This window comes from Motacilla alba, chromosome 5 (assembly GCF_015832195.1).
Source record: "Motacilla alba alba isolate MOTALB_02 chromosome 5, Motacilla_alba_V1.0_pri, whole genome shotgun sequence".
Taxonomy (NCBI): Eukaryota; Metazoa; Chordata; class Aves; order Passeriformes; family Motacillidae; genus Motacilla; species Motacilla alba.
This window is the reverse complement of record NC_052020.1, coordinates 37789055-37812525: the sequence shown is the minus strand read 5'-3', so window position 1 is coordinate 37812525 and position 23471 is coordinate 37789055. Positions and strand designations below refer to the sequence as shown.

At 41.9% G+C, this 23471-nt stretch overlaps 1 protein-coding gene across 1 annotated transcript; it reads right to left on the bottom strand.

The window, feature by feature from the left end:
- Positions 1 to 126: 126 nt before the first annotated feature.
- Positions 127 to 23435, bottom strand: PAX9 (paired box 9). Its single transcript, XM_038139815.1, has 4 exons — positions 23268 to 23435; positions 21727 to 22353; positions 19216 to 19358; positions 127 to 5374 (listed from the first exon to the last, which is right to left on the bottom strand). Exons 1-4 carry the CDS (start codon positions 23269 to 23271, stop codon positions 5120 to 5122), a joined length of 1029 nt encoding a protein of 342 aa, XP_037995743.1. The 5' UTR covers positions 23272 to 23435; the 3' UTR covers positions 127 to 5119.
- Positions 23436 to 23471: the final 36 nt, after the last annotated feature.

Below are 23471 nucleotides of genomic sequence, written 5' to 3'. Positions count from 1 at the left end.
GTTGAATACCCTCAGATTGCACTGATGTTAATACAATTCCAAGCAAATATGGTCTCTAGGTCCTGATCCAAGAAAACATTTAAGCACATGCTTTTCTGTAAGTGCATAATTAAATAGCACTTGACATTTGTAATTGTTTTGCTGGACCAAGAGAAAATATAAAGCAGACTTGTGACTGAGTTTTTAGAGGACAAACTGAAATTTCTCGACAAAGAATCATCCTATGTAATCACACACTTTTTAAAAAGTTTCAGCTGAAATGGCAAGATAAAAACTATGAGGGTATTTTAAAGGAAAAAAATGAATAATCCTGGGGGGGGCAGATACTAAGCTAATGTAAACTGACAGCTCCATTGACTCCACAATAAGAAAATGATCCATACTCTGCAACTCTTCAGTCAGTCTTGGGTCCAGTTTCAATTCAGCCCAGTATGATTGCAGCATTCATGTAAGAGCTTTTCAAGTTCTTTGGAGTTGGGATAGAAAAGGACAGCACAAGTAGCCACAACCTTAAAAACATGAATACTTCTGAATAGCCTACTTGTTCTTAGCCATATATATTATATAAATCTCATTCAGATCAAAGAAGATACTGAAGGTAATTAGTATGCATCAGGTTGCATAACAGAGCAAACCAACATGGGATTCATAGAAGAAATGAGTAAATAAATTAACAGAAAGAAGTCATTCTAGGCATATGAGATTTTACTGCAAATTTTTAATCCGCTTTGATATACTATCCCAAAAGAGCTGTCCTGTGATAAAAATGCTCAGTGCACCCTGACTGCCCCTTTAGCCTTCATTTTCACCATGGAATGGTGAAACAAGGTAGCCCATGTGCAGTTGTACATAGCTAGCCATACACCTCAAAGAAATGCACCTGTCTGTAGATAAAAACATTGCTCTGGTGCTAAAATTTTTGCTTTTCCCAGTCACTGTAAATCTAAATATTCCAGGGATGTACTTGCCTTCTTACTAGCTATTCCAACTCTGTGAAATACAGTAAATTCTGCTATGCTGACTCAAGACATAGTTTCGGTTCATGCTGTTGTGTCATTCTACATTTTTTCTATAAAAACTCCTTAAGTAATTTAAAATCATGCATTATTCTTTTAAAAAATATAAAATATTTTAAATATATATAGATATAAAATATAAACATGTCTTCATTATCTAACTTGGTTTGTTGTCAAATAAGCATATATCTTGCAAAGTTTCAGTCTCACCCCATACTACATTATTGTGTTAACAATAATGTTCTTCCTCTGAAGGAGGTACAAACCTTTTCTTTGGCAATCCTAAAGAAGTACCTTTCTGCATTGTTATTTGAAAATGGCAGTTCACATGTGAAGTCTCATCTCACAAGTGTATTTAATGCATTGGAAAAGCAACAAAAAGCTAAAAATAGAAATGTGTTTTCAGCGCTTTCAAGGGTGCCTGTATTAACATGCTCAAAAAGCCTCTCTTTTGTCTGAATTTGGCAACAGTGGCTTTTCATACCTATGCTATTTCATAGCTAAAAATCAATAAAATTAGCTCTGTTAAAATTTATAGTTTTAATGCAAGTGTTCCTCGTTGTTGCATTTTATTATCAGTACTTGGCCAAAGAGAAGACACTACTAAGATAATTTCAAAAACTAAAGCACAATGCTTTATAATTTTTCTTTTATTAATTTAGAGCATTCAAAATATAAAAATAAAATGCTTTAAACATACTGTATATACATATATAGCCTTTGGTTTTACATCCTTTCCAATATGATTTTTTTTCAGTTAATAGCTCAGCCTGATCTTGGATAAAAGGAGAAACATTCAAAAACAGAAAACAGCATGGTATAGGAAAACAAACCTATGAATGTGCCAGCCCAATGCCCCTTTGCTCCTTGTGTAATGTGGGCTGAAATTCAGTTTTACATCAAAGATCTTCTGAACTGGGACCATGCAAACACAGTTGAGTTGAAGGGAGTATTATTAGGCTTCACTGATTTCTTTGGAAACATTTAACACTCTGGGAATGAAGTGTAGACTTTTCAGATTAAAAAATTAATTCTGCACCCACATATACAGAATATTTCCCAAAAGTATTCATTCACCTCAGTGGGTTCACTCCAGATTTATACCCGGCTACTTGACAGCAGCAATTAACCCTTCTTTATTATTTTTTAGGAAGCAATTCACTTTTTAATTTTATGTAAAATGGTTTAGAGTTGTGTGATAAGTGAACAGGTTGCAGTTTTCAGTTTACCCGTGAGTATAAGCAGTGAAATAGTCCTTGGGCAAAGGAGTATTCTACATAGTAGGTTTACATTAAAAAAAAAAAAAATTGTGAAAATTCAAACTAAAAAAAATCTATGACAAGCAGTTCACCAAGAGCCAAGGTCAGACACTTTTGCTCACTCTGAGATACACTTTCTGCATGCAGCCCCACTGACTTCCCATTCAGGGGTAAGGAATCATGTACAGCAGACAGATGCGTGGAGAGCTGTACCTAAACAAACACAAAACAAAAATGGTTTATGGTAGTATATCCCATGGGAAGAATAATTAACATCATGTCCTGTCCTTGTTTTATAAATTATCCTGATTTAGCTGAGGATAATGAAAATAACTGATACAAGCTAACGATCTGTCTCTCTGTCGCCCAAAACACACTAATTCCTCATTGGAATGTCAGGAAAGACAACTTTTATTCCAGAAATTGCCTCATGTTACTCAAGAAAATTTGGAAAACTTTTAACACAGGCACACTTTGTTACAGGCTTGCAAAGTCTTGAAGCTCAAAAAAGCTGTGCTTTGAAAAGTTTCTCTCCTTAGTTTTTTGTTTTCTTTTCCCTTTGGTGCCCCTTGTTTGAGTTCTATGGAAAACAATAGGTAGACTCACTCAGTAATTCTGTAATTCAGTAGAATGACTAAGCTGAAAGATAAAATATTCTTGCCAACTTAATCACTTATCTACTAATGATCTTTTTCTTATCTTTTTCCCCATTTTGTCTTTAGCTAAGAGCTTTTCTAGTATTAAATTAAATTATTTCTTTTTCATGGTGTTAAGGCTCATCTTATTTCAGCTATAGAAGCGTATAGGCAGAATAGCATCCATCATGTCACTAACAGTGTGGCAAAGTGGAAATGCACTCGTGTGCACTTCAGCGGTTTCAAAGAAACATTCTTGAAAAAGTGTTCTACTGAATAACGAGGGTTTCAGCATCTCATTAAAGCTGAACAGCTGTTGGATACCTTTGAGGTGGAAGAACATTAATCACATGCAAGACCAGATCTTTGTTTCCTTGGGGCCAAAATACAATATCTGTGTTCTTTACAGAAATGCATTTCTGTTAACAATTTTTTAGTGCAAGAAGCAAAGGTGGCGGCAGCCAGAGAAGTCCATCCATATTTCAGTGGAACATACTGTACATTAAAATACTGATTACTTAGATTGTTATGAAAATTTACCCACAGCTGCCTTGATGATGAATGCTGGAAACCCACAAAAAGATAACTATATTTTAAGAGGGAAATGTATTTTACTTTCTCGCTGAATTAGTGTTTAATATGGGATGCAGGTAGAACAATATATGAAGAATAGTATTTTCGCCTTTGCTTTAACTATGTCTACAGTAATTTAAGTTATTGCAAAACACTTTTTAAAATACACAATATATTAATAGTCTATGATGGATATGAAATGTCACACCAGGCTTTTTTTTTTCCACATTCATATTCTGAACATACCTACAGCATGGGAAAAGCATAATAATAGTCAGAACTTTATTATTGCCCAAGGAAAACAGGTAAATTTTCAAAAATGAGAATTTAAGCTCTCTTGGGATTAAAGTTTAAAGCAAAATAACTGGCATGGAGTACTTGCCACTGCATACAGAAATGTAGAAAGGATATTTGCTAATATTAAATAATATCTCTGTTTGTAGCACCACCACCAGTATACCTATAAGGGGAAAAAATGCTTCAGAACAATAATGTAAACTTTACCAAGAGCCATACTTTACATTCATTAAAGCAGAAATTAAAGACAAGGTCCTCTTTAAAAATTACAACATAATCTGGACACAAGTGAGCTGAGAATGATGGTACAATTCTGTTTGTCAGTGGAGTTTTTGACTGATAGGGCTTTTTAAGCATCTCTGCACAGGTTGCACACTAACAGCATTTTCCTCGACAGTTTTCTGTTTTATTCAGGTATTTTCCACCCATATTTCTGTTTGCATACTTCATGTGAATGTGATGTTTCATGAATCTGGGAGGCTGGGTATAACTGGAGTTACTTAGCTGGATTTCTGCCTTTGACTCTTCTGCCAAAGAGATAACTATCTCATAAGTTGATGAAGCTTCCACTGTAGGCACAAAAACATGACCAAAAACCCTTACCTAAACCTCATTGCCTATCACCCCACCATGCAAAGACATAGAAAATAACTAGAAATCTTCTTAACTTAAAAAAAAAAAAAAAAAAAGAAAGAAAAAGAAAAATGTAAGTAATGTACTGGAAGGTGAAAACAAATGCTGTCAAAAGCCTCTATTTACAAATGGATAAAGTCACAAAGATCTTACTACTGCCTGACGATGGCAACATGCCAGAAGAATCTGAAAGACACCTATTGCCTTCATTCTATATTCGATTACCAAAACCCAATAAAACAACAATAAAGGACCTCATAATAACAGTGGATTGTATTATCTCATCAATTAAAGGGTTGTTTTCTAGGCATTTGGCAAACACTTCCCATTCAGCCACCTTTGCTGATTCAAGGCATAGCAGAATTTTCTGTGGTGATTTTTCTTTATTGATTTTTGCACAAATCTTAGTAACAATTGCACATTTAGAAAGTTTGTGATGATTAAGAATAAATATGTGTGGTTTGACCAGGAGAGAATGGAACAAGGCTCCACGAGCCCTTTGAGGGACACAAAGTCTTTAAGAGCGCAACACCACACTTGTCTCAGTTTCTGATGTTGCCTTCAGCTCTTTAATCCCAAAAGCCTTAGGGGAGACAAGTCAAGAGGAGAAATGCCAGGTGTGGCCAGCATGAAGAGAGCAGTCCGTGAGTTGGGCTCAGGGGCCGAGGAGACGGCGAGCTCACGGCGCTCCTGGACAGCTCCTGCATCAGAGAGCGGAGGCCGTGACAGAGTGGCTGCCCTCCCTGGCAGTCTGCATGCCCTTGAAGGCCAGTGAGGCGGGGATGTCGCAGCTGTGAGGGGACAGTGGGGTGCCCCCGGTGTGCTGCCAGCCGTGGCTCGCCATGTAGCTGGATGGAGTGGCGCTGTACGTCATGTAAGGGGACACTTGGGCCGGCGTGGCGTAGGGAGGCATGGCTGGTGCAGACACGAAACTGCTGACGGCTGGGAGGCCATTGGGTGCCTGAAAGGAGAGGGAAAGGAAAATAATTTCTAAGAGAGTAAGACACATTGGAACTGGCATAAAATAAGCTGCCCTCAAGATGCTGCTGAGGCTTTGTACCAATACTAGGACCAGTGGGGACACCAAGAGAGAAACCCATGACCATTCCTCTGAATTTCATGGTTTTCTTCTGCTTTGCTTTTAAGACCAGTTCCCCCACTGTGATCAGTGCTTCACGCCTATCCCAGCAACCTGTCCCAGACAGGGACCACCAGCAGATGATGAGGAAACACACAAGAGCAGGGCAGGAGCTGCTAAGGCCCCTGTACACCTGCCTACCTTCCTGCAGGCTACTGTTCATGGACTCCTCAAAGCCCGTGGTTACATCTAATCATTACACTTGAGAGCTACTGGAAGAATCTGTAATGAGTCTCTCCCTTCTCTCTCACTGAGCACCTTGATGCTCAGTTGGATTTCCACAGGTTGGAGTAGATGAACTGCAACATTTACCTACCTTTCCCAAATTTCACACAGAGTGTTGGTCACTATTGCAAGCCCTGCTGGGGAGTGCTGGGGCAGTTTAAGCTGGGTGTGCAGTGACCACAGCCATCCCAGTGGCAGGAGACAGACCCATCCCTGTGCCTCACCTCTCCTGGCCCTGAAGGAGGGTGGGCTCATCCCGAGCTGCCATGGGCAGGTGTGGGCACAGATCTGAAAGCAACACTCCCCAGAGTGAAGAGGTAACAGCAGCTGGGGGAGGTGGAACATCTTAAACTCTTTGGTAACTGTTTATTCAGACCATGAGTCAGAACTTTAGTAGTAGTGTTATTGATGGTGACTTTTAAAAATTTGTTTTATAGATACTTGGGATAAAAAACTTGCAAATGTTCTTTGCTCATAGCTTCTCCTGGTTTCAATAGGGCTTCTGTGCACAAAACAATTGCAGGGCTGGGTCCTTTCCTGCAAGCTATTTTCCTAGGTCCTTCTGTAGGCTGGAGAGAAGGGTTTCTATTTAAATAGAGAAGGGAGAGTCCTTCAGTCAGCTATGCGATGATTTCACAATTAATGACTCCTTATTCAACTAAAAAGTGTTTGGTGGTTTATTTCACACCCATAAATGTTTCTTCAGCACAACAGGTACAAACCAAGATCATTTATCTTGCTTAAGTTTCAATTTGTGTAGTGTTTATTTTAGGATTTGGGGGGGCATTTTTTTCTCAAAAATGTTTCCTCTCTGGGTATGAAAGAAGAGTATTGATTCATCAAATCCTGTAGCATCATCACATGGTACAACTGGACACAACCTGAATAGGGCAAAGCTAAAAAATGAAACAGAGTTTTGTTTCTGCTATAACTTCACATGGTGTTAATATTTCACTTGTTCAATTTCTGCTTGGATTGCACCTGCCTGAGTTCCAGTATTTACCTTCAAAAAGGGCACTGGCCTATTTTCAGGCCCATGAGTTTCCTACCCATGTAGCTCACAGTTCCACTGTCTAGGCTATCCTCTCATTGTCATTTGGGAAACAGAGCAGTAATTCTGCTGGACTCCATCAATATAAACCTGTACAGCAATCTAAAGCCCCAGGAGACAGCAATGGGACCCTGGCCACAAGTTTCCAATAGGAATATTAATTAGTACAAAACATACAGCTACAGCAGCAACATAATTGTCATTCAAAATAATGAAATACTTTGTTGAAGCTGAACTTGCCCTATTCTTTTGAAAATCCAAATATGTGATCTGACCAGTAACTGGTATTACGTGCCCCCTGCTGTGACTCAGAATTACACTTTAGCCTCTGCTTTTAATATCAGTGTTTGCAACAATACTAATTAATACAAACCTGCAATAATTGCACTGCAAATCAGTAAAATTCTTGAATCACATGGAAAATTATGTCATTGAATTTACTGGAAATAAAAAGTGTGGCCCTAAAAAGCTGCTTTTCCAATGTGCAAACATGAAACAAGAATGAGCACCTCTGTTTTTTGTAAAAAGCACCAACAAAAAGCTTTGCACAGGCACAGTAGAGCCATTGAAGCCAGGTTGTAACACTGAGATATCAAGAGCCATAACCCAAACATATTCTGCACAGAGGAGCACAGAAACCCTGAAGGAGTGGGTGCTGGAAGGAGAAAATATATGGGACAAGTCCCTGAAGTCTCATAGCCATTGAGACAGCACAAACCTTCAGCTTCTAGATTTCAAAAGAGATTTCTTTTGACTCTGTGAATCCACCCTGTTCCTCAGGCTTTCCCACTCCCAAGGAGACTGGTACCAAGCAGTGAGCTCAAGGCTGTGCCTTGAAGCCCCATTTTAGGTAGGATTCCTCATAATGAGCGCTCATGTTCTGTGAACCCTTAGCTGTGCTTTGGGAAGGTGTGTTAGTAGGGACAGAGTGGATCTGTGCCAGGCCATGTGGCAACAAGGAATGTTGTCTTGCTTGTCCACCAGTGTTATAAGCAGATAACCTTGCATGATCTGAGGCAAATCTGAGCTTCTGAACACCTCACATTAATGCAAACATTATTGATAAATACTTTATCAACAGGCTTGTTGATAATAAAATATTTGATCCAATCACACATATGTTCTGTGGCCTTATGGCACAAAGTCGTCAAACTATAATTCATGAAGAAGCCCAGGTTTCCTATTGAATCATACTGTAGGTGTCACTTGGGTTGTTGTTGATAAAACAGGTGGAAATTGACTAAAGATTCACTAGTTTTTGTAAAAGCTTAATTTAAAAGAATACATGTAAAGATTCATAGCAGCCAGAACAACCCTTTTACACACACACACACACACACAAACACACACACTCTTATGCAAAATAATGTTGTGAAAACTATTGTTTTTATAGTCTATTCTGAATGTCAGAAAGATCTTGCCCTGACTGCTGAGGACAGAATGTGGAGACAGTTGTGTAGGGACCACCAGCTGCAACCTGTCAGAGGCCACCAATGCTGTCTGTCATCGCCACCTCACTGAACTGGTGAATCATTCTTATTTTTGTTACACTGCTACAAAGCTTTACCACTGAAAACCATGATTCTGTGGATGCCACAGATGCCCTCAGCCAAGCAGGCAGCACTGGGATGGGTAGGAACTGGCCCAGCACAGAGTGCAATTCTGCCTCAGGGGAGGTTTGAGCCGTACCCACAAAGCAGTCAGAGGCCTCGTCTGACCTGAATTAAAAGATGAGGGGATAGAGAAAATCTCACTCTACGTGATTTTGAAGTATGCTACTCAAAACAAAAACAAAAACAAAAAACCACCCCAACACCCAAATTTTCATCTCTGACTTTCATCTGTGAAAGACTTGACCTAATGGTCTTGACACAAGCATTTTTATTTCCAAACAGCCTTAGATACAAAGTGTAGGTTATCAGATTCATCGAATCTTGTCTGTCAATCTGGCACTTTTTACAAACATGACATTCACTTAAAATAAATGGAGGGGATTAAGTTCCATGACCCTGTATATGCTGGATGAATAATTCATCCTGCAGTATTTCAATCAGAGGAAATGAACAGCAAAATCTAAACATTCTTAATTAGGAGTGCAAGAACCCCAAGGTGTTTATGGATTTTTAAAACCCTAAGAATTTGTTTTAAGTGCAGAGGTTCTTGAACCTGGCTTTTAAGTTTTATAAATATTTTTTTTCTTAATTTGAACCATCATTTTTCAAGGGAAATCTAATTTTTTTAAGCAAACAAACAAACAGTTGTAGCTGAACAAGAACCTCTTCTGTGTAAGAGATAAGGGTTCCCATTTGAAAGTGCCTACTTTCTGACTTCTACAAATATCAGAGAGGACCTTTTGCTCTCAATTGCTGCTTCTATCAATGTTTTCAGACAACTGATGGAATAAGTATTTCCAAACTTTAGAGCTGCATTTGAAACCTAGAAACATGACCTCCCACCAGCTCACAAATTCATTTAAACCTGTTCTTGCAAAGCTACCAGCAAAACAAGAGTAATTGGGTCAGGATCACAAGTTGGGTCTGGTGCCTTTTTCCAAGTTGCTGCTGATACCTGCCAGTGACAGTAAAAGGAATACTGAGGTGAGAAATCAAAACCAGGGTGGACATCAAACCTTGCTTTAGGTCACACAAAATGGTACAGCTGAAACAAGCAGACTGCACGTCTTCACCAGTAAAGGAGTTGGTTGAGTAGTTTTAACAGATGGAATCTTTAGTTTTGGTCACTTTAGATACAGTACTAACTAGAGACAACTTTTTTTGTCATTGTTTTCAGTCTGTTTGTGATTTGCAACACAGAAGGGAGCGGGTGGATTAAAAGCAAGTCTAGAACCAAGCTAATGTGGGAATGTCTTTGGAATAAGTAATTTCCATTAGTTGCTTGGACTCCTAAAAGCCAGAACAATTCTTTCACAACCAGAGGTAACGACCACATACACCTTGATACCTGTTTTGAAGGTGATGTTTGTATAATGTGTTGCAGGGCTTCAGCATCCTCTCTCCTTCATGGTAAGAAGACACAAGGGTAAAAGCTTTCTGGACAAACTTCACAGTCAATCCATATCAGACAAACTACCTGATCTTGATTTCTTCTGCCTTGATCACAGAAGAACCAGAGAAACATGCAAATGAAATTTCATTTTGATTCTCACTGTATAAATTCTAATTATATATTGTAGCGAATTGATATTATTTATTTTCATTCCCTTCCCTCCTTTTTCTTCTCTGACTTTTGCTTGCTAGATATGTGTTCTCTCAGTATCAAAATTAGTTCATCTCCCATGTTCTCTTTCCATGTTGCTTCTAAATGTTTCAGAAAATGACCCAGAATTGTAACATTCAAAATCACAGACGGGTATTAATATTAGCTGTCATTAATGGCAGTAATGTAAAGGATCTCATTTCACTTTTATGTAAATACAAACAGGAGCAGATTTGATGCCCCAGGTGGATGCCACCTCAATTTTATAGTATAACTCTAAAGCCAGTGTCCAAAGAATGTAAATTATTATTTTTTTATTATTATTAAGATTGCTATCACTATTATTTACAATTATTTAAATTACTTGGCCATTGTAATATAATTGCTACAATATTTAATTAAATAGTTCATGTATTGCATGGACTAAGAATGCAGGCTTTGTAGAAAATTACCACTAAAAATTACTATTAAAATTACTGTAGAAAATTACTATTAAAAAAATATTTCTGGAGAAACAGCATAGCCTTCAAGTTCAAGTTACCTAATTCAGCAGCCTGAATGAGCCGGGACAGTGACTCAGCCTAAAATCCCCTGCACAGTCATCTGTGTCACGGCTTAAGGGACACACCTCTGGTGAATAAGGTTGCTGTTTTCATTTGCATCTCGCAATTCCAGCACTGACTCGGATGGAATGAATCCTTCCTGTCCTTGGATCAGCCAGCTCAGCACATTGCCTTGATCCAGCAGCATAGCCCTTCCCCGAGAGCGACTGAAAGCAACCAGCAGAGGTACCAGGGAGCAGCTGCTGGGAGCAGGCACTGGCAGCAGGGACTGGTGGAGTGCTGGCAGCAGCTTTCTCTGCAGGGATGCTGCCGCAGCCCCGCACACACAGACAGCCTTTCGCTGCTGGTTTTCAAAATGAAAACCTTCATTTATTTTCTGGAAATGATGAATCTTTTCCAAATGGCCTGAAAACACAATCATGAAGAAGCTATTGCAGCAGTTGTTCTTTCCACAGCAAGGAAAAGCATAGCAGGAAGCAAAACATCTAGTCCTTCAATCAGAAGAGCAAATCAGCATAAAAATCCAGAGGATATCTCATTTTTAGGGACATGCACATAATCAGTTAAAACGATTATGACAAAAAGATGAGGAGCAATCAAACACAAACTGCAAACATCAAGGAAGCAAACATGCTAAATCTCCCTTTATAATTGGAGGTTAAATATGGTTTATAAATCAAGCCAACATATGGGATCCCTAGGGAAGAGCAAACAAATTTTCCAAATAAAATAGCAGCAGCAGACGTGAAATAGAAGTATCATTTAGGAAAATGGCATTACTAAATTATCTAAGTAATAAAAATTGAGGTTTTTTAGGTTTTAAAATTTATAAACTAAGCAATATTTTTGTAGAAATTGTAATTACTAAATTAGAGCTAAATTCTGAAGCTACAATTCAGTGCTACAGGATCAACAGGAAAAATGATGATACCACAAATCAATTCAGATCAGTGTTCCACTGAAATTAATGTGCCTACACAGGTAAGTCACAATTACCTAAAGAAGGGTTGCAAAAGTGAACCCTGAGTAAATTTCCCCAGTTTATGATAATGTTTTTTATCTAAAATATTTTTAAGAAAAAATGAGATAAAATTGCTAAGGTGTATCTGAATAACCTAGCCAGAGTTAATCCTGCAAATCATGGTTTGCTTTTTATAGTGCTGGAAAACATTCTTACAAAAATATTTTCATATTAGACTAAATATCCATATTCTTAGATGGATTAACTTATTTTATTGAACATATTCCTGATTTAATTTTATATTAATTTCACTGCAATCAGCAGAAAATGAGACTCTGAAAAATTAGGACAGTGACATTAAATATTTTTGATATACAAAAAAAAACTTAGAAGAGGCAATATTTTGTATGTAAGATATTAATTTGGTATAACATTATAAAATAAAATATTTGCCTTTGTTTTCAAGAAAGAGTGAACAGTGATAATACATTGGAATTGAGAAGCTTTTAAAAATAACACATGGGCAAGGGGCTTACATAGCTGCTGTGCTGTCAGCTGAACTGAATTGATTTCCAGAAGACTGTGATTTGGAAAAGACACCTTTCAAGAATGCAGAATTACACTATTTCTCTTCACTGCAAGTTGAGCAAAGTAATGCTGGTATTCTAGTTGAAGTCACAATTAAAACAGACCTATTCATATGCTGAAGTGCTCTGAGATTTCAAACATGGTTAGCTACCCAATCCTTTACATTATCTCTTTAAAAGATGCCATTTTCTTTGCAGCTATTTCTCCCATTATTAAATTCAATGCACAACAATGTACTGCATAAGGAAATCACACTACTTCCTTCTAAAATAAAGTTCAGACCTTTCATAATGAGCAGATCCCATTCCCCATGTTTAATGTGCTTTCTTATTAACTTAAAGTTGTTTCCTTTACCTATAGCCATCTCCAGCTGCAGTGAATAACACAGAAACCAGATAATATCAACTGAGTGTTTTAACTATAGTTGGGACATGCATCAAGATCACTCTAAATTATATTTTCTTATCCAGTTTTAAATCTCAGCCTCTTCAGGGAAATAAAATCCCAGTTTTGGAAATAGTAATAGTAACTTGAATTTACACACCATCACCAATCCTTTCCTGAAGGAGCCAGGGGCATTTTATGTCTTTTCTAAAGCAAACTACAGCAGAAACAAAAGAAAAGGAAAAAAAAAAAAGGCGGGGGGGGAAGATGGGGTGAAGGAAAAAAGGAAAAAAACCACCACTCATTCTCTGACACTGAGTAATCTACTACAAAAACAACAGAGGAAAAGAGAGGGAGGAGAAAAAGGCATGGTGGATAAAAGGCAGACAGAAGTTGCTGTAAAACCTAAGCACATTCTGAGGGAAAAGCAGGGAGCAAGAGCTTCCAGTGCTTCTTCAGAAGTGCAATTGCTTTAGACAGCTTTCACAGTGAAGTGAGATCTGCCACGGCCACCAAGCACACACTAATATGTCCACCTAAACATCTCCAAAGTAGATTACAGTTCAAGGTCTGCACTGTCATTGAATGGTTGCTTCCCTTTCATACACCAGGTTGAGAAGGATGATGTAAATCAAAGTCACTGCCTTTCCAGTGAAGATGCTGGATCTTGAGGTATGTTCTACTATTTAACAAACTTCACAACCAGACTATTTCAAAGTGGGGTGAAAACAAATTCTGGTTGCTTTAAGCACAAAGCCTGCTTCTGATGACAAAAACACAACTTAAGTCCTCCTTAGGCAGATATACTGGGTTTATGAGGACAATAGGAAAGCGCAGGGGAAAAAAATCGTGTCATATAAGCAAACTCCTTTGAGTTACAATTAACAACAGATTCCCATAGTTTTAGAACAGATTTGCCCAATAATTCTCCCTTGGTCTTTTGGCAAAATCTGGAATTGGGCAGGGCACACATGGACTCTAAACAAGCAAATACACTGGAAGAAATAAACATTTGTTCTTTTCTGTCTGTTGGTTAGACCATACTGTTGGTTAACACCATAATGTAATACTGAAAGGTTCTATGAAAAATGCCTTCTTAATATTATATACTTAGCAATATATTGTAATTTCAATATGCTGTTATTTAAATGAACCTGGGGGAGGAGACTTATGGACACAGACACTTCAAACGGATTCTTGATGTCTAGAAGCTAGGCAAATATGGGGTCAAACTGGTAAAGCCTTCACCTTGTTCTCTTTAGGGACAGCCAAAACAGCAGTCTCCTACATCTAGCAAATCTCTGATGCTGCACAGGCAGTTACTGGGAAGCTGGTACACAAAGGAGGGTGAGCCCACAATTGTTAAATGCCTACAGTTGTTACGACTAGCTTCCAAAAAGGTGATAAATGGCCACAACAGACAAATTCAAACACACTATACAGTCTTTATATATTTGCCAATCTACTGCAAGAACCAAGACTGAACAGGTCAAATCACATCTAATAGCCCTGCTCCTGGCACTCTGCTCCCTGGCTGTGATAGGTATCTCCCATCACTCCCATTTTATGGTCCCTGATCATATTTGTCATGGCAGACCTCCTGGTGGGTTGGGGTCCTTTGAGAAGAAGGTGCTTAGAGTGCAGTTTGAGTGTCATCATACCATTCACTCACCTCTCTGACTTTCTTTATTAGTTTCATCCGGGTGGAGTGCCCTGAAGCCATGTGGGTTGGTGGACAGGGCACTGTGTTTTGGCCGTGGAAGCAGGTGGCCAGTAAGAGGCAGGTCTCACAAATGGGGTTCGAATTGGGTGCCATCCAGATCACCTGGGGAGGAATCGGGTGCATGTAGTGGGATCAGCTCATGCCCCTCACCCACAACATGCAATGACAAGGATGCCTAGACCTTGAGCAAGCTGTCTTAGTGGCAATGATTTGATAGCAGGCCTGGTCTGGAGATCTTAGTGAGAGTGACACAGAACCAGACAGTCTCCAAGCCAAGGTCTGCACCCCTGCACCAGACTCTGCTAACAATGCTGCTGGGTACTGTGGCAAGAAAGCAAATAAACACCTCTCCTTCACAGCTTCACCCCCCTGCTGCCTGGGTGTGACTGAAGAGCAGTAGGTCCAGACCTTTGTCATTGATGGATTTTACACAGACCCATAGCAGGAATCCAACTGCCTGGGTCCTTTGTTATAAGATGCCAAATAAATAATCTGCTAATTATTTTTTCAGTAAATCATGTGTGTAGGAGGACCATGTAATTTTCCATAATATTTAAGGCTTCATTTTAATGTTAAAGTTGTTACCCTGTGTTGTGGCTTCTAAGCACTGCAGATACTGTTACAGATGCATGGCCACCAAATAGATTTTGTTCATTGTTCATCTATAAATTAAAGATCAGGAACTAAATGTTTACATTACCTACATTTTCTGAGCAAGTAATTGTCCAGAGTTGCACCTACATTTGCAATCACTTGCCCTAAAATGGAGCCTTCCCTTGATGTGCTTGCAGCACACAGAGCTCACGGCCCATGCTCAGAATGCAGCCGAGGGACAGGGAGTGATATCCCAGCAACACCGAAAACTCAAGCCCCCAACAGCTGAGGAAGTTCAGCTGAGACAGACCTGAGGTAGTTGCTGCTTAGGGGTTTGGCCAGCGTGTCAGAGGAAGACTTCACTCAAACTATGTTCACAAACCCCTGTGAATTAGGAGGAATGTTTTCTGCAGCTCAGTAGGTTTGGGATGAGGCCTCCAAAGAGCGCACCATTTCCAGGAGGGAGCTTGCTCTTAGAGCCCCCAGTTACAAGCTTTTTCCCATTAATGAGCATCAGCTCCCTTTGGCTATATGCACATCTGCTTCCTGCAACGCACACAGAAAGTCCTTCTGAAAAGAAATTATTTCCAAGCTATTTGCCTCTCAGCAAATCACACAGACATATGTCAGGTCTTCTCCATTGTCATACATGTGTAATTACAGATCACAACTTTTTTTCACTTTGAACATCCATGATGTTAGTCCAGCAAGTCACAAGCATGAGATGTCTGAGATCTGCATTTTAAATACAGTATATGTTTATTAAGCATTTTGATTTCAATGAGGTTTCAATCAGGTTACAGTGTTCATATTGCAGTCATTTCAGCTATTTTTTCTTAATGCAGTAGTCAGTATAAGCTGTGCAAAGCAAAAGAAAATACTCAGAATATTCATCCTTTGTAACAATAGCATAATTATGTGTAGAAGCACCTGAACGCCACACTGAATGTGCCTCCCTATGTAAATAATGCAATATAACTGAGCTCTGTATGAAATATGTATGACACAAAACTATCAAACTCTTGGAAAAATCTATTTTCTTTTTCAGTTTCTCTGATTCACAGTCACCCTGTTTGAAAGCCATATGACAAATCTGTGACTGTGGTACACCAGGAAAATGATGCAATTGCTTACGTATAAATGACAGCCTGGGACATCAGGTAATTAAACCTGAATAGAAACTTGACAAGGCATCTTTTGGTTTCCTGTGGAATGTTTTGTACAAAATCACAGTCTGCCAAGCTGAGTTTTCAACTCATGAAACCCAAATGTGAACAGCATTGCAAACAAAAGCCCCAGGAAATCCATTATACATAAAATGAAAAATTTTCTACATCCAGAGGTTCAGTTTCATGTTGAACTTGTGTGACTGTATATTGTCAAGGCAAAAATGTGAAGTCTTCCTGCCTTTTTTGTGGATGAATTCCCACTGATGTGTGGGACAAGGGCTGAAATGTAGCCGTTGGAACCAATTGGAGAGGTCAGCCTTGGCTGCCGCCTGACAAGTCTGGGATGTCAGTAAGAGGTTTGCCGACAAAAAGGCTACAGTTTCCCATGTCTTAAAACAAATGTATATCATTTAAAAGAAGTGATCAAATAAATTTACTGTAAAACTACACAAGACCTTGTTCTTTGGTCTCAATTTTTCTGGTCACTCTCACACAGAGGGATTTTCCAGGGGATTTCTTGAGAAGCAAAATATTATCTTCCATGACTAAAGCTGAGGAACAAGTCTTTCACTTGCCTAGTAGTTATGGAGCTCTTTGCAAGCTATGGACAGGTAAACTTTGGATGTTGATGATGCTTAAATACGTAGATGATATTTGTTGGAAAATGCAGAATTAGCTATCACTCACACAAAATCCATTGTTAATGTGCTTCAGAGCACATGCCCTCTGCTGCTGTGGTGAAATTCAGAAGCCTAAGTTAAACATCCACACTTGATTCCCTCCTCTTGTAGGTACCTCTGATTTTGATAATACAGACATAAGACTGGAATATCACAGAACAATCACTTCTCTGGGGGAAATCTGATGTCTGTCTCCTTAAGACCCTTAAGAGTTTTTGTAACAAGTTTTGCCCAAAAGAGATAAGGAAATAACAATTACCCCAAAGTACAAGGACAGAGACTATTTCACCATAGTCCTTCTGGCATATTAAGTATATCTGAGAGTTCCCCGTTTTTCCACCACTCCAGATACCCCCTGCTAGATTCACAAACGAACCAATGTTCTCTCATATCGCCTGCTCATCTCTTTACACCCAAAGCCATACACATTGCAAGACACCATGGATCCCATGATGTCAGAGAATTTTGTAAGTCTACTGTCACAGGCTGTCACTCCAGACTCACTACATTTGAGCGAAAAGACAGTAAGTCAGCACTATTTGCAGCAGGAACTTGGTTCACACTGTCTGGAATAAATATTTTGGCAAAAGGAATGTGGCAAAAACTGCAAATAATCACATTTCCCCATTCTTATTTACATGATTTTTTTAACATATTCTTAATTAGCAAGATAGTGAACTTGTGACAGACAAAGCAATTAATGCACATTCAAATTAATTCTCTGGATAACAATTCTGAAGACTATATTAATAGACTGGTCTACGTGTTAGAACTTCCCAAACCAAATTCTGTTTACCTATATTATTACAGGGAAGAAGCTGGGAAGAACCTCCTCTATATCTTCCTTTAGAGAGCATGGTTCTGAATATGGCTTTTCTGCCCCTTGAAACTCTCTGGACAATTTATTTGGATAAATTAATTCCATTTTATTAATAGCAATTTTCTCAAATTTTAAATAGTGCATATGCCTAAATAGCATTTATCAGGTGATCTTTCAGGTTGAACAAAACTTTAAAGTAAAACTGATATTGACAATAGAACAGTTATGTATTATGAAGATGAAATCATAAATATTGAAAGTAAAAAAGAAAAAAAAAGGTAAAAAATAGTTTCCAAACCAGCATTGAAAATAACTCAATTTATAAAACACTGTTTCTCAACACATCTGTTGAAGTAAATGAGATCCATCAGAGGCCAGGGTTTATAGCCTATGAACAAGAATCCTGTGAATATTTCAGCAGGACTGCGTGCAGAAGGCCCAGCCTGGAACCTAAAACAATGAAGCCGCAGTACAGTTTCTCTTAGAGAGCAGTGACAAGCTATATCTACTATTTTTTAGCAAGACTGTAAATGCTTATTTTAGTCTTTAAAGAAAATTGTAGAAGGAGTAGTAACGCTAAGTCTAATTCTATCTTTAACCATACAATAATGGCCACACTATTGTACACTAATAGTGTACATTATTTGTGTTATGAAATGAACATAATAATAATGGGGTAATAGAAAAACAAAACAAATAGGACAGCATTGAGGGTGGTGTATTGTTTAAAAGGCAATATATGTAATGAAGTAGCTGTTCACCATCAGAATCTACAGTATTTCCCACTCTGCCCGCTCTTTGCAAGTGTTCCCGCAGTTTGTGCTCTGCATCTTAAATGTGAGTTTGATTCAGCTGCTCTCACCACCAAACACGAGCTACAAAAGTCTCCTCTACATGGATCTAAAACCAGACACAGAACTCAAAATATACGTCCAAAGCCTCTGTCTTCGAACGGGAAAAATGCTAAACAGCAATTGTGGGTTTTCTTCAACTTGGTTCTAAGTACAACAAATGCGTGGCCGAGAAGTCAGTGCGTCTGAGACACCTCTGATGCATTTTCAAATGTTTCCATCACACGGAAAAAATGTTTTCAAAACCTGTGCTTTCCCAACGAGTAACAGTTGAGCCTTTTATAGCTTTTCTCCTGGCACGGGACATGATTAGCAAGTACAAAGATTTAGACAGAGATTTATTAAGTAACAGTTATATTGTGTTGTAATTAAAACGTAGGAAATTCGCCGTCTACTTAAGCGTTTAAAAATGCTTAATGTAGGAAGCAATTACATCTCATTTTCAAATTATTCCCCTGACTACAGAGCACGCCGCGGACAGAGTAAAACGCGGCTGTATGGGCGGAGGCGGCGGCGGGCCGTGCCCGCTGGCCCGGCCGGGGCGGGGGTCGGTGGCGGCGGGTCCCGAGCGGGGCGGGGGCAGCCCCGGGCCCGGGGCGCGATCGCTGCCGCCCCGCCAGCCCTCCGCAGCAAGGCGGGATGGGGGTGCCGGGCGCCGCGGCCGCCAGGCCGGGGGGAGGAAGCGGAGAGAGGAGCGAAGAGAGCCAGGCTTTTTCCCGCCCGTCCTTGCAAACCAAAACCGAAGAAAGTCCGGCACCGGCTCCAAACCGAGGACGGTAGCCCGAGGCCGAGCTCAGGAGCCCTGTGCATCACTGCCCGCCCCCCGCCTCTCTCTTTACCTGGCTGTACTTGGCCTCCTGCTCAAGGGAGCTCTTCTCCAGCCCGTTCACGGCATGCTGGCTCGGCGGGTGGAAGCTGTTTCGGCCCAAGCTGCTCCATTCCTCCACCTTGGGGCTGGGGTAAGGCGAAGTGTCGTTCACTGCTGGAAAACAAAGGACCAGGAGAGAGGGAGTTAGAGGCAGACGCTGGGATTCGGAGATGGAGATGGCTTTGCTTCGGGATGGAGACGGCTCCCTCTCCCCATGGAAGGCAGTCTGTGGGGCAGAGCTAAGGGAAGCCGGTCCCTCGCCCGCCACACCTCGCTGAAGCTCCCGGAAGCTCTTTGAGAGGGTGATTCGTGGGCAGAAGCGAGTCAGCTCCCTCCGCGAAACCTGTGACAGAGATCAGCAACCCAGCCCAGAGCTGGCTGGCTCGCACGTCCCCACACTGGCGGGACGGAGCTGCCGCCAGGCATTTATCCCCCAGGATCTCCTAAGGGGTATTTACAGCAAACGCCGTGTGTGTGTTTGTGAGTCAGAGGAGAAACGATACCCCGTGTTACAAACAGGGGTTTGACACGCCTGCAGATGAACTGGGCTCCAAAGATTTTTGGGAGAAAAAGAAAATTAAAAATAAAAGTAAATAAATAAATATACATTTTTAAATAGGGAAATAAAAGGAGGAAGATAAGAAAGCGGGGAGGAAAAGAAGTAACAGTCCCATTATTTACATGCCTATCAGCCGCGCCATGGGCATACTGGGATGTTTTGCTGGCGGACAAATTCCTCGAACGGCCAAATTCCCGCACCGGGGAGCCAGGGGAGGAGTAGGGGGAGCCCTGCCCCGAGCCCCGCGCCCGGCTGCATCGGAGCCGCCGTGGGAGGGGGCTTTCCTGCGACACCACCCCGCTCGGCCCCTCGCCGTGCTGGGCAAAGGCACAAATCTGAAGTTGTCTTAAGAAATTGAGCTCCCTCGGCGAGCGCCCTTTTCTGCTGATCTCACACTTTCCCATGAATAGGGGCTTCCTTTCCGTGTCAGCAAGGTCAGTTTACCCTATAAATCAAGGGCGAGCAGCCCCCATCTGCGGCATCGGCCACGCCGCAGCCCCGACCCTCTGACAGGAAGGGGAGGGGGGAGATTTCATACTGCAGAAAGATGTGTGCCGCTGCGGGGGCTGAGGCAGACAGGACAGAGACCGAGGCACCCGGCAGCACCGTTAGAGGCCTGCCTGCCAATGTGGTGTTAATAAAGGAGAAACTCACTTAAAAAAAAAAAAAAAAAACAAAACAAAAAAAAAAACCAACAAAAACACCCAAACAACCAAAACAAAAACAAAAACTCCAAAGAAACAAACAAACAAAAAAACAAAATAAAACAAAAAAAAAAAACCCAAACCTTAAATTTCTCATGTGATTGTAATGCTCTCATTCTTTTTAATGTTCATTGCCAACACTACCTCTAGATCGCCTCAGAGATTGCCGGCATGTATTTGTTAAAGACGACTCAGAAACAAGCACATTTGTGCCAGTGAGGAGTAGGATAAAGTTTATATCGTGAAGGGCAAAGAAGAACAAACTTACATTTTTTGCACTTGTACATATAACAAAACCATGCTTGTGCGTACGTATGTGTTGCTTGAAAAAAAAATCACCTTTCTGATTAAATAAGAAGAAAATTATTCTGCAATGCCTAAAGGATCATTTTGCATTTGAAATGCTGGTAGAACTGGATTGTTGCTGTTAAAAAGGCAGTGAAAACAGAGATCACAGCTCCCACCTCTCCACTTATACTGAGAGAAGAACGGGACACAGAGATCGCTGTAGGCCAAGGTTATTTTGGACTGTTTTTTTCAGTGACACTTTGAGTAAGGCTTTCACTGTTAGTTCACTGGCAGAGACCGACATGGAAAACATGTCCCTTGCTAGCGAGCGGCTGGGAGACGCGACGCAGTTTCCAGGCGGAGGAACAGAAAGAATGTCAAAGGGATAAAAGAGGCAAATCTTGGGCCTTTGCTTTTCGTAGACCACCGCTTCGGAGGAAAATACACCATCAGAATGAAAGCAATTAGATGACATTTGAACTTCCTGCCCAAGCAAATTTGGGCTGATTGCGAAAACTACAGAAAATTGACTTCTCAGTAACGCCAAGGCAGCGCCCGTGAACGGAGTGCGGCAGCGAGCCTCGGTCGGGACCGGGACCGGGACCGAGTGCGCCCTGGTGCCGCCGCACGCCGGACCGTTCCCTCCGGCCAGGATCCCCACCGCCCGGGTCAGAGAGGCTGAGGTGACAGCCGATGTGTCCTGTTTGCCGGTCCGCCTGCAGCCTACCCAGGCCCTTCGGTCTGCCCACGTTCCGAGACGCATCCTCCACTAAACTCAGTGCCCTGCCAGCGCCGGGGAAAACGCCAGGGGTTTCCCGAATCAAACAACGAAACCACCTTCCGACCCTCGGAAAGAACCCAGGAGCAGGGGACCGAACCCCTCCGACCCTGTTTGGCTGCCTTTGTGGCCCCGGCTCCCCCCATTTCTCACCTTGGTCTGTGATGGACCGGATCCCCAGGATGTCCGTCACCGAGTGAGAGGACGGCCACGTCCTGGGCATGGCCATGGTGCTGGGGATCGCCGGCACCCCGGGAGGGGTGGACACCTTGGCTCCCGCAGCAGCGATGGGGCTGGGGTAGGGGTATATGTGGTTGTAGGACAGAGCAGGCTGTGGGGGCGGCTGGTGCTGCTTGTAAGACTCGTAGTGACTCTGCTGAGACAGGTTCCCGATTTTGTTCCGGAGGATGCGGCTGATGGAGCTGACCGACGGCACGTTGTACTTGTCGCACACGCCATCGGCCAGCAGGCGATCCCGGATCTCCCAGGCGAAGATGCCCGGATCCCTTTGTTTGTAGGTCCGGATATGTTTTACCACCGTGGGGGTGGTGACCCGAGGCTTGCTGCCGCCGATAGCCCCCGGTAGGATGGAGCCGGTCTCGTTGTAGCGAGCCAGGATTTTGCTGACACAGCCGTGGGAAACGCGGAGCTGCCGGCTGATGTCACACGGCCTGATACCCAGTTGCGCCAGTTCCACAATCCGCAGCCTGATGGCATTGGGCAGGGGTCTCCCGTTGACAAACACCCCCCCGAGCTGGTTCACTTCTCCGAAGGCAGGTTCTGCAAGCAAATGCACAAACACAGCCGTCGGACACGGCGGACGGCACAGAAGGGGGCGTCTGAGGTGCTCCTCATCACAGACAGATGTCACAGACAGGGACCCCCCCCCCCCGGTCACTCCACACACGCTTCCTTATAATAGCGGGATGCCCCCGAGACTGAAGGAAGCAAAGGGAAGGGAGGAAGAAGAGAAGTGAGAGGTTAAAAAAAAAAAAAAAAGAGAGAGAGAAAGAAAGAAAGAAAGAAAAAAGACAAGACAGAAAGAAAGATAATCCGTGAATCCGTGGCAATAAATGTCGGAGCTCTCCGGACTGTGCATCAAGCATATTCCCAAAAATAAGCACATTCCAGAGACGGAAAATGAGATCGCCCCAACAGACAAGTCAGCTTTATTGCCACAGGAAAAAGGAACGCGAAGAAAACAAAAAGAAAAGAAAAACATCTTCTAAGACGTGGGGGAGGGGGAGGAAGGAAAAGTAGTTGAGGAAATTCTTTTACATCTTGGGAGACGCGAGGGCAGCGCGGTGCTTCTGAGTCGGGACTAACTTTTTAAAGACTGTTCCCGGCGCTGTTAGCGCCTTTCGCTTAACAGCACGATTACACTGGGCTGTAAAACAAGCGTGTTAAAATGTTAACTGCTACGATCGGTGTCAGGAATAATATACAACGTGTCACGGGCTCCAGCCATCCGCTCGGCTGCGATCCTGCCTCGCACTCGCCTAATAACACTAATAACAAGCCGACTAGTCATTAGCTCGCTCTCTCCCCTGCTCCTGACCCTCAACATGTTCTTACAACTTGTAGGAACACGAGCAAAGTCAATAAGGGAGCCGCGGCGGTGGCAGATGACTGCGCACGGGTGCTCCCCCTCTCTTGACAGCACTTGAACCCTCCTGCGGCTCCCGGCCACTTACCCATTCCTCTGAGCGGGACACCTCGAGGCCGGCCCTAAATCCCAACGGATCCCTATGCCCGGGAACAGACTCCCGGCCTCCTGCGCTCCTGGCCGCACCGGCCCCGAGCCTCTCTGATCTCCGCTGAGGAGAGAACAGTAGCGCGAGGAAGAAAAGAACAACAAGGAAATCTACATCCCGACAACAGAGCCTTGACTTCTGCAT